At 40.6% G+C, this 13558-nt stretch overlaps 1 protein-coding gene across 1 annotated transcript in view; it reads right to left on the bottom strand.

The window, feature by feature from the left end:
- Positions 1-12168, bottom strand: part of fras1 (Fraser extracellular matrix complex subunit 1) — a 286644-nt gene extending 274476 nt beyond the window's left edge. Inside the window, exons 1-2 of the mRNA XM_075467236.1 lie at positions 11645-12168; positions 4998-5029 (exon numbers count right to left, since the gene is read on the bottom strand). Coding sequence (XP_075323351.1) covers positions 4998-5029; positions 11645-11732 — 120 coding nt within the window. The 5' untranslated portion in view covers positions 11733-12168. The remainder of the gene's footprint in view (positions 1-4997; positions 5030-11644) is intronic.
- Between the last annotated feature and the right edge of the window lie 1390 nt (positions 12169-13558).

The following is a 13558-nucleotide window of genomic DNA, read 5'->3' as shown; positions in this document are numbered from 1 at the left end:
AAAATATACTTCCATCATGTTGTGCTCAGTGTGTCGCCCTCAGTGTCATCCGTGAGTCAACACAATGAGCTTGATTTAAGTTGCCTCTAACTAATTTTAGAATCAGGACAGCTGGAGTTTGAATCTCTGTTTTTTAGGAGGTGAAAATGCCTGATTAATCTCCCAAAGAGACATGATTTGGATGGTTTGGCTGTTTGCAGTTTGAGCAGTTCCTCCATCATAATTTCCCATATGGCTGCTGTCAAAAGATTTCAACTTTAACGCAACTTCACTGTTAGGCAAACCATATTTCCAGCACATTCCCAGCCATCTGGGAATCCATGTTTCCTTGTCAATCAAAAGCACGCACAAAAGCAGCATGTTTCTGGCTTCTTGGTCTCACAGAAATATCTGATGTGAGTACTGCCACTTAAACTTACACTGCATGATAGAGGCACTTGTATTAAAACTGCATTGCCCAATGTGCCACATAGAGCAGCATTCACAGTCACCCTTTAATTTAACTTACAGTATTTTAAACCTAACTTCTAAACATTTCCTGGTGTATCAACATCCCCAGACAGTGTTTATAATATTGTATAATCCTGTTTAAAGCTCTGTTCATAAAACTGGTCAGTGTTGGAAGGACTGGCTGGCATTGCCAACTGCTGTTTTATAAACTGGACTGGAGATATTAAGACATTGGTGTGCAGGGCAATGAAGCAAACACTCTAAGATGCATTAAGATGCAGCTGAGTCAAGGTGAGTCAAGGAAAAGGTTATTATTTGGCTACAAATACACCACTTTGCACTCGGTAGGGACATAGAAATACTCCCATCTGTGCTCTGAAAACTAAAGGTCTCCTGCGTCGATTAGTGACACGAAGCAGCCCTGAAAAAACGGCTGTATGTGACACAGTCAGACTGTAAAGCCGATTTGAGGCCTTAATAATAAATCTATCTGGGAAAAAAAGTTTCTGTAACCTGTAAACATAATTACCAAACTCAAATGTAGTCTAAACACATGACATTTTGTGAAATGTTTTGGCTTTGAGGCAATATTTTGAATGCAGATGTACATGTGAGACATGTCAGATGTTTGTGCATGTAAAATCGTTGCATTAAGTCCAAATATACAGGAGTGTACATTACATCAGCAGGCCAGATTATTGCTTCAAACATATGGTGTTAGGGCATTGAAATTGTTATCCTTTGTTTGGAAATCAAAGAATAATATAAGAAAAGCTGTTTCACTGCCCTAACTTTCAATCTACACTGTAACTAATTGCTGAATATTTACGGTGGATTTACCACAGTATCCTATTGTATTTTATAATAATTGTAAAATACTATTGAATATTCATCCCTCCCATGTAAAATAACAGTTAAATCAGTCATTTAACTATACCAGTAGATAACTGTAATTTAACAGCATAAAACCATACTTGTAATGAATTGCTGTATATTTACGGTGGATGACTACGGTATTTTACAGTATATCACAGTGAAATTCTTTACAGTGTAGCTCATGGTTTTAAATAGTTGTAATCTTACACACAGTAGTGTCATAACTGAGAGCCACATGTCTTTCCTAATTTAGCTGGGACCAATAGTTAGACTGATCTTTTGTCACGAGTCATCTTTGGCACGAATCAAACTGAACACCAAATCTTAAACAAATAACAGGATTAAAGTCTGGAGAAAGAAGCAAAAGGAAGTCGTTCACATGCGATACAAAGGGGCCTGCAGGCTTCTGTCCCGACCTGCACTGTAATCTGTGCACGTTTCTTTTTCCCCATTTGTTTCTTATCTGCTCACCAGTCCAGGTGTTAGAGGGGGTGTTCTTCACTTTGAACTCCAGAAGGGCCTTTTCCCCGACAGTGTTTAAACACGCTGGGATGTCCCACCTGTTTCCCCGCTCTCTCCGATTTCCCACAACCCTCCACCCCTCCCATTTCCTCCTTTCCCTTCTTCTCCGCCGCCAGTCCTACTCCTCGTCTTCTCTTCAAACACTGACTGAATCAGTTCTACCTCCATGTCCTCGCTCCTGAAATTACACCCCTTCAAAGCGAGGGGAAAGGTAACGCAGGGAGGCAGGATGTGTTCTTGTGCTTTTACAGAGTTGCAGGTATGTTCTGAGCTTCACTGTAATTATGCTGATAACACGGCAGGAAAGAAGCTGTAGTTCGTCATTACTCTGCCTGGGAACCACAACTCTACTGAGAACCGTGTTTAAGGCTTTTTAGGAGAGATTAGCAGTTGTTGCAAGCAAAGGTAGTGTTTTTCTGAAGTGCACAACAACAAATTTCTTTCTTTTTTTTTTTTTACCTGAAATGATCTTAAAAAAAAGGAAGGGAAAATATCTTTCAGCCTCTGTTGAAGCTGAAAGTCTTTCATCTGCTCAGTTCTTTGTGCTTTTGCCAACTCAGGATGGAACATTTTCTGACACAAACTACCTCAAGTTTCTGGTTAAAACCGTCAGGTTTGTGGTGGGTAGGACACGGATGCGGACTCAGAGGATGTAAAAAGCAAAATTGATTTATTTAAAAAAAACAGGGATTAACAAAAAGCGCGGCTGAGCCGGATGACAAAAAAGCTAACTGTGAGACAAAAGACATAAACTATGACTAACGAAAACAAAGACTTGGCATGATACATGAAAAAAACACTTAACTTGAATACGTGGGGTCGTGGCATGAGGGGTGAAAATCAGGTAAAGACCTGACAAAAGGACAGGGGAGCCTGGAAACTAAATAAGGAACTGGGTGATTGTGAATGAGTGCAGCTGGGGACAATGAACAGGTGACGTGAGTGAAAACTTATGAGCTGGTATGTGAAGTGAGGGGAAAAGAAAATGGCAAAACATGAACTCAAGAACCAAAACATAACCTAACATTATAAAATATAACTAAAAACATGGGGAAAATCCCATGGGCGTGACAAAAACTAACCCCAACATAACACCCCCTACATTACATCACAGTTATCACAGATGCCGGGGGGGTTGTTCGTGGTCGGGGCTTCAGTGGACACTGCATCAGTCTTCTGAGCTAAGCTGAAAGGTATATCTGTTGATTTTCCAATTGATCTACGTTCTATAGCTCGCCCATGACAACGAGCTGTGTTTAGTGACTGAAAGATTGAGACAATGAATACAAGCGGCAGAAATTTGCTTCCTTTGAAGCTCGTCTAAGCTCGCTCTGCAGGACAGAGAGGGGAGCACAGTCACCGGGGGCTCAGAGCAGAGTCGCTGCTCTTTCACATAGAAAAAAAAGCCTGCTGAGGTGGTTTGGGCATCTGGTCAGGGTGCCTCCAGATGCCTCTCAGGGGAGTTGTGTTCGACACGTCCCACTGGGAGGCAGCCTCGGGGGCAGACCCAGAACTCGCTGAGGAGATTATATCTCTCAGCTGGAAGCTGGAGGATGTGGCACGGGAGAGAGAGATCCGGCGATCCCTGTTCAGACTGATTCCTCCCCCCCATAAGCATGAGAAAAAGCGGAAGATAAGGGATAGACCTCTCACAGAGGTCATTTAGCTGCATCGAATGCCGATGATATGACTTCATCTATTAATGAAGCTGGATTATTTCTAGCTGCCTCTGAAAGAATCAGGCAGATCACCATTACGGGTAAATCTATCTTTCCAGCTTATCTATTTAAGGCCAAACGTTTGGACCAATCAGCGTCTTCTACTTCCAGCAACTGGAAGCTTTCAAAGATGATAGTCACTGACTGGATACAGCGGTTGTTGATCTGATTGGATCACTTGTGACAGTGACAGACAGATGTTTCACCAAACTAGTATTTCCCAAAAGTGCCCTAAATTTTCCAACCAGGAGGACAAAATACAGTTGGAAGCCGGGTTATCGAAAACTTCTTATGGCACAGACAACACAATCAAATGCATTCGGATCGTCTGGAAAATGTACTAGTTTTTCACTGTTTTGTTGAGTCACCTATATTAAATAATATGCAATACAATATAATACGATATGGATATTTACTTACAGAGAGTGGATCTGGGTAACAGCATCCATGATTCTACATATAATCACCCGTTCGATGGAAAACTTTTGATTTTTAAACCTAAGAGCCTCTCTCTACTGCTGGTAAGTATCATAAGTGCTTCATACAACCCCATTAAAGTAATGAGATATTCTTATAAATTAGGCTTTAAAACAGCAACAACTCAAGGTGGCAAAATTGAAGGCAAGAACAAACTGACTAAGGCTTTCCCAAATAAGGAAAAAGAGGGAACAGCTGACTCAGGTCAGGTTCTCAAACCGTGTAGAGACTGAAATCAGGAGATTGGAGGCAAGCATGTGTGCATGGTTTCTACATAAGGTGTTCGTAATGATAAGTTGTTAATATACTTGTGAAAAAGTTCAACTAACTAAGCTGATTGAGTTTTAAAATCACAGATTTATTTCTGAGTTGCCTGCACAGAGGAACGAGACCATTTCTCATCTCAGACGCCTCAAGCCAAACACGACAACTTTTAACATTATAATATATCCAAAGCAAGGATTTGAGTATCTGGCAGCAGAGCTGAAGGAGTACAAAATAAAAAAAAAGCATGTCTGAGACCAAAACCCTGGATGTTTTCCAACACCCAGCAGAAATACAAGAGAAAATTTCACAAAACTTTGACAAGAGCCCAACCTTCAATAGGCAGAGCACTGGGAGCCTGACGCAGAGCCGCATCGTGCACTCTCATCGCTAATATCATCCACAAAGTCAGTATCTGGCATGCATTATATATGAGACACATCTTCTCAGCTACATATCAGACAACAGAGGATGTGCAGCAGTCTCCACTGACAATACATCCTCCTTTTACCACCTAACTGTACAGATATGCACTTATCAGCTCCATCTGTCAGTCACACTAACCTGGTGATGTCCTGCATTAATAAAACATGAGCAGAAACTATCAGTCTCTGCAAACAAACCAAATTCTGTGCGCAGATGGTAGAAATTTTAGTGGTTAACCAAGACTAGACGAGTTTATGCACCTACCGCATACAGCGATCCCTCGTAGATGCAAGCTCCTGGGTTGACAGAGAGATAAGAGAGAGAAAAAAAATACCATTAGAGTATAGTTGTGATTCCAAATATGATATTGACATGAAATTATCATGGATTATGCAAATCTGTCATCATAATTCCTGCAGATGCTGAGATCGAACAGCAAAACAGCCTCATCAAGATCGAGGAGGAAATCAATTCTCTTCAACCCGCAAGATGTTAGTTTTTGTAAACCCTTTGTGTAATGTGTGTTGTTCAGTGTCAAGATCTACTGTAGAAATGCTACATCTCAGCAACACACACAAGAAAGGTGGAGGAATTAACAGATTCTGAAAAATATTGGATTGCTAACCCAAAAAAAAATGCATTAAATCTTCCTGACTTAAACATCACATTTTAGGGTTTTGTGTCAAAAGTAAGACATTTCTGGTTAGAGATACACAAAACATTGGAAAGTATATTTAATGTGAAAATACCTTTCCAGTTTTGCATTTTTATTTTAGGGAAAGATGATTTTCACCCAGGGCACTTCAACAATTACTTATTTGGTGTTCTGATATCTGTTTGTAAAAAAAAACATCACTCGGCGCTGGCTGCTTCCTGACTCCCCCACAACAGAGGAATGGAAGGATAGTTAATGAAGTATACTTAAAGGGATATGCCACCCCCAGGCCAAATTAAGTGTATCCCCGCATTCCCGAGACATAAATAAGTGTGTGGGAGCGTTTTCCTGGCGACCCAGGCATTGTCCGAATCTCACAGCACTGACCACTGCTTGGTTGCGCGTAATACATACATGCTAGCGTCACCAGCGTCGCCAATCGAAATATTTCGCCCAACGTGAATTAATTTACTTGATTTACCTTCTAATTACTGTGTGAGTGGTGTACTTTCACATCGAGTGCAAATGACTGTAAATCTACACGGAAGGCTTGGTTTGCTCATGTCGGTTTGGGAACTAGTTTCCGGTGCGGAAAACACAGCCGAAGCACACTCCCCGCTACGTCTTTGGGAATCCCCACCCCCGACTTCCTCAAACAAACCAGCGTGAAGAAGCCGGGGGGGGGGGTTCCCAAAGACGTAGCAGGGAGTGTGCTTCGGCTGTGTTTTCCGCACAGGAAACTAGTTCCCAAACCTACATGAGCAAAGCAAGCCTTCCGTGTAGATTTACACAGTCATTTGCACTCGATGTGAAAGTACACCACTCACACAGTAATTAGAAGGTAAATCAAGTAAATTAATTCACGTTGGGCGAAATATTTCGATTGGCGACGCTGGCAACGCTAGCATGTATGTATTACGCGCAACCAAGCAGTGGTCAGTGCTGTGAGATTCGGACAATGCCTGGGTCGCCAGGAAAACGCTCCCACACACTTATTTATGTCTCGGGAATGCGGGGATACACTTAATTTGGCCTGGGGGTGGCATATCCCTTTAATGGAAAAATGACTTTTTCACTTCGCCTACAAATGAAGAGATTTATTAAGTTGTGGTCAGAATGGCTCTCCTATGTACAACAGTCACGGCCAGATTTCGTGGAGATAACAAATTGATAGATTTGGTTTTTGTGGTGGTGTTTTGTCTTTTTGTTTGTTTTATTTATTCATTTTTGGGATTTATTTGTTTTGTTTCAGTTTTTCTCATAATCTGATACACAGCTCTACTGTCTACGGAAAAGGTTGCTCGGTCTCCTGTTTATTTAATTAAATATTTAATTTAATTGTTTAAAGAAACCCAGATGTTGATGTTCCAACATACCATGCACATTTCTGTTACATCCCTCTGTTCTTTTTAATTTAATTTAAAAAAAAAAGAAATGGGAAAAAAGAAAAAAAACAACGTGTCTTTTATTGTAGAAATTATCATAAATGTCAAGCATTGTCAAGCATGAAGCTTCATGAGTAGTTCATCTAAAGCTTATTTCAGTTATTATATGCTAACAGTTCAATACTTAGCAAATTAAATTCATCCTAAATTCCAGGTACCAGGAACTTTTATGGGGTCCTTTTCTTGAACCATCCTACATTTCCAATGCAAGGTCCAAAGGTACTGGAACAATATGTAATCCTCAAAAACAGCCTTAATACTACCAAAGAGAAAGTACAGCAGGGGGAGGATTTGTGAGGGCGCCCAGCACTTCCAGAGAGGGCTTACAATGCTTAACATTTCAGGGAGAACATTTACTGAATTTAAGTCAGAAATCATCGCCTTGGAAAAAGAACAAGTAAAATGTTAACCTGACCTTCAGCAAGGACCTGCACATTTAGTCTCGCTTAGAATCATTTACAGAAATACGGTTAACTTCCAATGAGTACAGGAGATAACTATAAAATGCTCTATGTGGGTGCTACTGACACCCTGAAAACGGTTTGCAGCACCTAAAAGAAAAAGTAAGGTGCACCAGTGCAAACAATGCAAAAAAAAAGTTAGCCTGGAGCCCAACTGTGTCAACTTCAACCTCCCATTTTTAACCAGAAAAACATTCACACTTTCTCTGAAATGGCCCCTTGTTAAAATAGAGAGCAAACAGCTAATGACTAACTTTAGTTTATCTAATTTCAGTTATTCAAACAGAACATAATCCCAAAATAAATACAGCCAAAATTCCAATTATCAAAGCCATACATACATACAGAGATGCCAGATGTGTGTGTGTGTGTGTGTGTGTGTGTGTGTGTGTGTGTGTGTGTGTGTGTGTGTGTGTGTGTGTGTGTGTGTGTGTGTGTGTGTGTGTGTGTGTGTGTGTGTGTTTGTGGAGGCAGGTCAGTAGGATAATCATTTCAGCAAATACTCAAACCATAGCGTTTTGATTAGGTGGACCTAAATAATGACTCAACAATTTGTTGAACCAATTTGTTCTTCAGTTGGACAAACACAGTCGAACACAGTCGAACAAAGCCAAGACGATCAAGCAGTGATTGGCTGACATGGGTTTCAGGAAGTTAAAGAAGCTACATTTGCTTCATGTTACGGCCAACTCTATAATCTGAACTCACAAAGCAGATTTTATACAGAGCGACCAGACCATTTACAAAGCAATCACTCAGCTATGAAGCTAAGATTCATAACAGGCACACATGCAGAACAGCAACATTTAGATGGGTGGAGCATGTTAAAGTCATAGCTGTAGAAGGTTACTGATCAGAACATTGTGATGTAATGCGATAATCCAGATAATTCACAGCTCCTGTTTGCAGTTTTATTTCTATGGCTGATTAATATCTCACTGAACCTCGTGTTTAATTGGCCAATGTCCTGCAGAACCTACCGAGCCTGCTCGCTTTAAAACAAAACTATCCCAGTTAGCAACTTTCAAACTCCCATCCCAACAGTACTAAAAACAGTAGTTGTGCTCAGCAAATCTGTCACGAGGTATCCACAGGAGAATGAATCAAATCACACCCAGACAATTTGAACCATATTTTCAATTACAAAGTATTTTCAATTACAATGACAAAGTATTTATAATCCAAGGGGCTCAGGGTTCTGCCCAAAGACAAGCTGGGATCGAACCACCTACCCTCCTATTGGCAGACGACCACTCTTTCTCCTGAGCCACAGTTATCCCAATGTAGTTACTTTATTTATCAATTGTGTTTTCCCATAACATTGTCAGTCGATCACATACCTAAAATCTTAGTTAAACTGATTTTAGAGGATAGTTAAGGTAAAATGAGTCAATGCCAAGTCTCCTCGTTTAGTGAAAGAAGCCATTTCATATATAAATCTGATTGCTTCAGAGTTCAGACGCCCAATGAGTGAGATCATACCCGACAAGAGCATCTAAGTTAAGAAAAAAGAAATCTTTGAGGCAAGTACTCCACAAAACTAGGTTTGACTACTTAATTAGTTTCATACCAATAATATGCATCAACTGGCACAGACTTGAAAAAAAACAACAAGGTAATTACCTTCACTGGTGGTGCCTGAGCACCTCATATAACCTCTCATACTTTGCTTTTATCTCCTTAATTTGGGGATTTCCTCATTTACATTCAGTGCAGCGTTAAAAGCGACCATTAGAGCATCTTAAAGAGACACAAAGCCTGCAACTCCCAGACCCAACTCGCAGGGAGAGTGCTGATGATGATCTGCTCGATGTTGATCATTTAGCTCTCAATCTAAGGGTTAAATAGACCGACACGCAGACAGACAAACGGAACTGAGTCACAGCTAAACTAGCCTCACAACACCAGACTAAAGGAAAGCGTGAGACGCCTCAGGGGGGAAATAGAGCCAGAGGTAAACACTTGGTATTATGCTACAGAGAAAACAAGAGTACAGTTACAGTTTTATTCTCATAAAAGATGCCTCAGAGCAAATGTGTTTATGCTGCTGCCTCTTGATTTAGCTTCTTTATGCGTCTGTGTGGGAGAAAGAGTGTTCTGCAGAATATAATCTGGCAGTTTAATCAGTTCTGGGCAGAGACACAGAAGAACTTTACATCGCAGTTCTGCCTGTTATGAAAACTGTTTCCAAAAAAGCAATTATCTGTTCAGATTTTAAACAGTTATTGACAAGCTTCGACTCTGAGGCAAAGAGGTTGTCGTTTTTAACTGAGTATAAATTGAATGTAATCTAGTTTGGAAGTTTTATAAAGATGGATTATATTCATATCTTGCTTATGCAATTAAGTCAGAGGGGAATTCTGGCACATTTTTGCTAAACACCAAAGTGCTTTCAAATACTTTTGTTTTTTTTAGTGTTGGCTGGGCTTATTGCAGTGGTCAAAGGTCATTTTCGGCACACAAGAAAAAAGTTTCTCTCAATACATTGACTGGATATTTTCTTTTTACTTTAAAACCGTCATCTGTAACGAAATGCAAACATCAGAAACAAACACAGTTTTCTTGTGATCGAGCCCCAAATGTTTCCTCAGCTCAGTAATCATGGTTTAAATGAGTTTCATTATCTCGGCTCCTGTCAGTCAAAAAAAACGAGGCATCAAAGAACATTTCACAGCTAAGAAAATGACCATTATTTTTCATATTATGATCAGGGAGTCTGCTGATCTCTTATAATAACATACAGTATACAATTACTGACATCATCTCTTCAAAAGCTGAATCATTTCAGTACACAATCAATCAAAACAGCATCTGCCAACAGCAGATTAATCCCCTTGAAAGTAGGAATCCTGGGCAAAATGTTGAAATAAAAAGGTTTAATCCTGATTTATGTAGTTTTTCAGGGATTCAGCCATGATTGTTTTACAATAAGAATCCAAATTTCATAGTAAGAGTTTTCTTGAACCTTTAAATCAATGGATCGTGTCATAGAAGTGCAGCCAAACCTGAATACCTGTTTGCAAATGTCTCATTTAAATTATATCCAAGGATACTTACTGTAATTACCACAAAGGTGAGTTGAACTTAGATACGGCTGGGTTAGATAATAATTATAAAAGACTGAGAAGAATCTGAGTTGAACAGCATAAATCTCATCTTAAATCCAAACTTTTGGAAACCATCTCAACAACCTTTAGAATTCAGCCTGCAGCATCAGTTGTTGATAACATTTCAAAATGGACCACTGGTTTGCTTTAAATCAGAAATAGAAAATAGAAAAAGAAGCATCTAGCTTTATAAAAGCTTGAACTTTATTTAAGCAAGCAAATTGAATGCATGCCGAGATGAAGAGGAGAGGCTAATGATTTTGCTCGTCACTCTGCTGCTGCCTGTGAGCGGAGAAAGTTTTCATCATGCACCCTGGCTCTTCCTGCAAGTAACATGTTTCATATCAGGAGAGAAATAAAAGGGTGAGGTCAGCTGCCCTGATCTGCTTAAGATTCTGCCCCTGACGCTCTTATGCATTGTAACTCCTCATAAGGGGATACTGGGGCTGTGCCCGGGCAGACCTTTTGGATTTGTTGCATACTAATGAATATTTAAGAGGCAACAGCTTCACGGATGTGTTTAGAAATTTCTCTTGATGAAAATGCAGAACAGGTTAAGATGCTTGTTGCTTCTCAGATTGTTTTACAGTCTGACTGTTGAATGTGGCTGATAGAATCTGAGATGTGTATTTTAAGGCTGAGTTTATTTCAGTCTTGCCCCTCTTTAGATTCTCATTTTGACTGTGGAGTTTAACTTGGCCATGGTGCTTTGCAGATCAACAGATATGAGGACTTCTCATTGAATAGGGATTTCTTCTTCTTCTTCTTCTTAGAAACACACTAAATTAAGCAGGGCTGGAATGAAGTCTCTGACGCGCTGTTTTTTTGCTATGAAAACACGATTAGAGGGCAAATTTGTGTCAACTTGAAGATGAATTTTATTTTAAGCTGCTAATTCAGACTTTTAAAAGCCACTTTTATACTCTGGATATGTGCAAACCCTTGAGTTTATATGGAACCGCCCTTCTCATCCTTGAGAGTCTGCTCTTGATTTAACCAATAATTCACAGTAACTGTTCAGTAGAGCTTGTTCCGACAAGAAAAAAGGTCAACTTCTTCGACTCACAACTTTCTCTTCCCTACCTGAGTGTTATGCGCAGTGTGGATGGATTCAGTGCGGAACTAACAGAATCTGATAGAAGTAAATCTGAGCTGTGAGTGTGCACGGTGGTCCCCGACAAACCCTGACCTACATAGCAAGCTGGACAACTGGTTTGGTGAAAAGAAATAAAAAAATACCAACCATGAATCCCAATGGGAACTGTGAGGATCCCAGACAGAGCGCCGACAAGTATCCACCATCCACTCATAGTCGGAACCATAGCGGGCATTAAATCCAGATATAGTCAGGAGGACAAACCTTGGTGTGGTGTTAGTGTGTCTAGCTGAAATTATAGCAGTCCTCTTTGTGCATCATTGGTGTTCTGAAAACAACCAGAAATCATCCAGAAATCTTTTAGAAGGAGCGGAGAGACGGAGCGCTCCAGGTCGACTTCGGAGCGCTGCGCTCCGGGGCTGGAATGCGGCGCAGTCCCGTAACCTGGAGAGGTATGCGCCTTCTTTCTCTCGCGCGCTCGCTGCTCTGCCGCTTTCACAAAACTCTACCTACATAAAATAAAAAGCAAAATAAAAACAAAAACACAACCAATAGATGCAAGGTGGTCCGTCCCTTCCCGTGCAGCAGCAGCAGCAGCCGGGACGCTATCAGAAGCCGAGACTCATGCCAACCACGAGCCGTCGGACTTTCTGCGAACGCTCCGCGGTGTTTGAAGTCACTTCTTGTCCTCTCTGAGCCCCCCACTCCCCACTCCCCCCTCCTCCTCCTCCTCTTCTTCTTCTTCTTCTTCTTTTCCTTGTTCGTTCTCTCTCCAGGAGGACGTCCCACCTCTCTCCTCTGCTGCCTCCCCCCTCTTCTACCTCGCAGATATCATAATCTCGCTTGATGGGTGCTCCGCTCAATGGGGATTAAATTGTGAAGGAGGGAATTAGTGTTCTGGAGTGGTATTTGGTGGTGTATGATCATGTGAGGGATTCATCGGTTTAATCTCATTTACAGCTGGAAAATCTGAGGTCAACAAAAAATAATGAAATATTTCCCCTCCCCGTGGTGCTGGGCAGCGTTTCTACTTTATTACGCTGAAACACAAATTTAAAGTCATTAAAGAGGCTTCTGGAGAGTCTGTTTCAGCCCAATGCTCACCTGGTTCTGTGGAGAGGCCATAACATCACTTTTTTAATCCTCTTTTGGGAGTTTATGCTGTCTTTATGTCGCATAATGCCTTTCAGTTATCAATGAATGGCCTTCTTATACTCTCATCCGATTACAGAGTGCATCTAGATGCCACGCGGGTTTATAATGAGAAAGCTGCACTCTGGTGCTTACAGCAGGGCTTTAAAAGCAGGGACTGGGACCTTCGCAAGGGTCAACAACTGAACCCAAGAAAGGTTCACATGCAACATATACAGTCACTTTGACAAACTTGCAAAACTTTTTAGAAGTTTTGTTTTTTTATTATAAGTACTAACATTTCAGTATTGTATGTTCCCTTGTGTGTCATTACATCACATTACATTACGGTCATTTTGCAGACGCTTTTATCCAAAGCGACTTACAATAAATGCGTTCAACATCAGTAGGCAAAAGAACTTCAGGTCACAAGAAATCATAAGTGCATTTCCTTCCAAAACCAAACAGCTAAGAGCATAACTAGTGCTGGAGTAAGTGCAGTAAGTTAAGGTACCAAGATAAATGGGAAAACAATTTAGGAAACAAATAAGTGCGTAAGTAACTGGTACCTTACAGACAACCTCGCAGAAGCATGCACCATGTCAAAGATGGATGGCAAAGGGGCTAAAAAGGTGGGTTTTGACACAGTTTTAAAGAAACTCTAAAGATATTATACTATGCATCTGTGTTTTTATGTGATCTGTAGTGTGTTGTAACTTTTTTTGCAAAGATCTGCAACTACAGATCCAAAAGTCCACTTTAAACATATCGAATCTCACAGAAGAAATTGCTGTTAAACTGCCTGACACGTCCCGTTTGTTGTCCGAGCTTTTCATTCTTTACTCACCTCACACCTCAAACTAAAGTAACTACTGTAACAGCATTTTTACAGGTCAGTTAGACAACTGCAGCTCATTCAGAACTCTGCTG

This window comes from Odontesthes bonariensis, chromosome 6, assembly GCF_027942865.1.
Source record: "Odontesthes bonariensis isolate fOdoBon6 chromosome 6, fOdoBon6.hap1, whole genome shotgun sequence".
Taxonomy (NCBI): Eukaryota; Metazoa; Chordata; class Actinopteri; order Atheriniformes; family Atherinopsidae; genus Odontesthes; species Odontesthes bonariensis.
The sequence above is the reverse complement of the archived record's forward strand: the minus strand, read 5'-3'. Positions and strand labels throughout refer to the sequence as shown.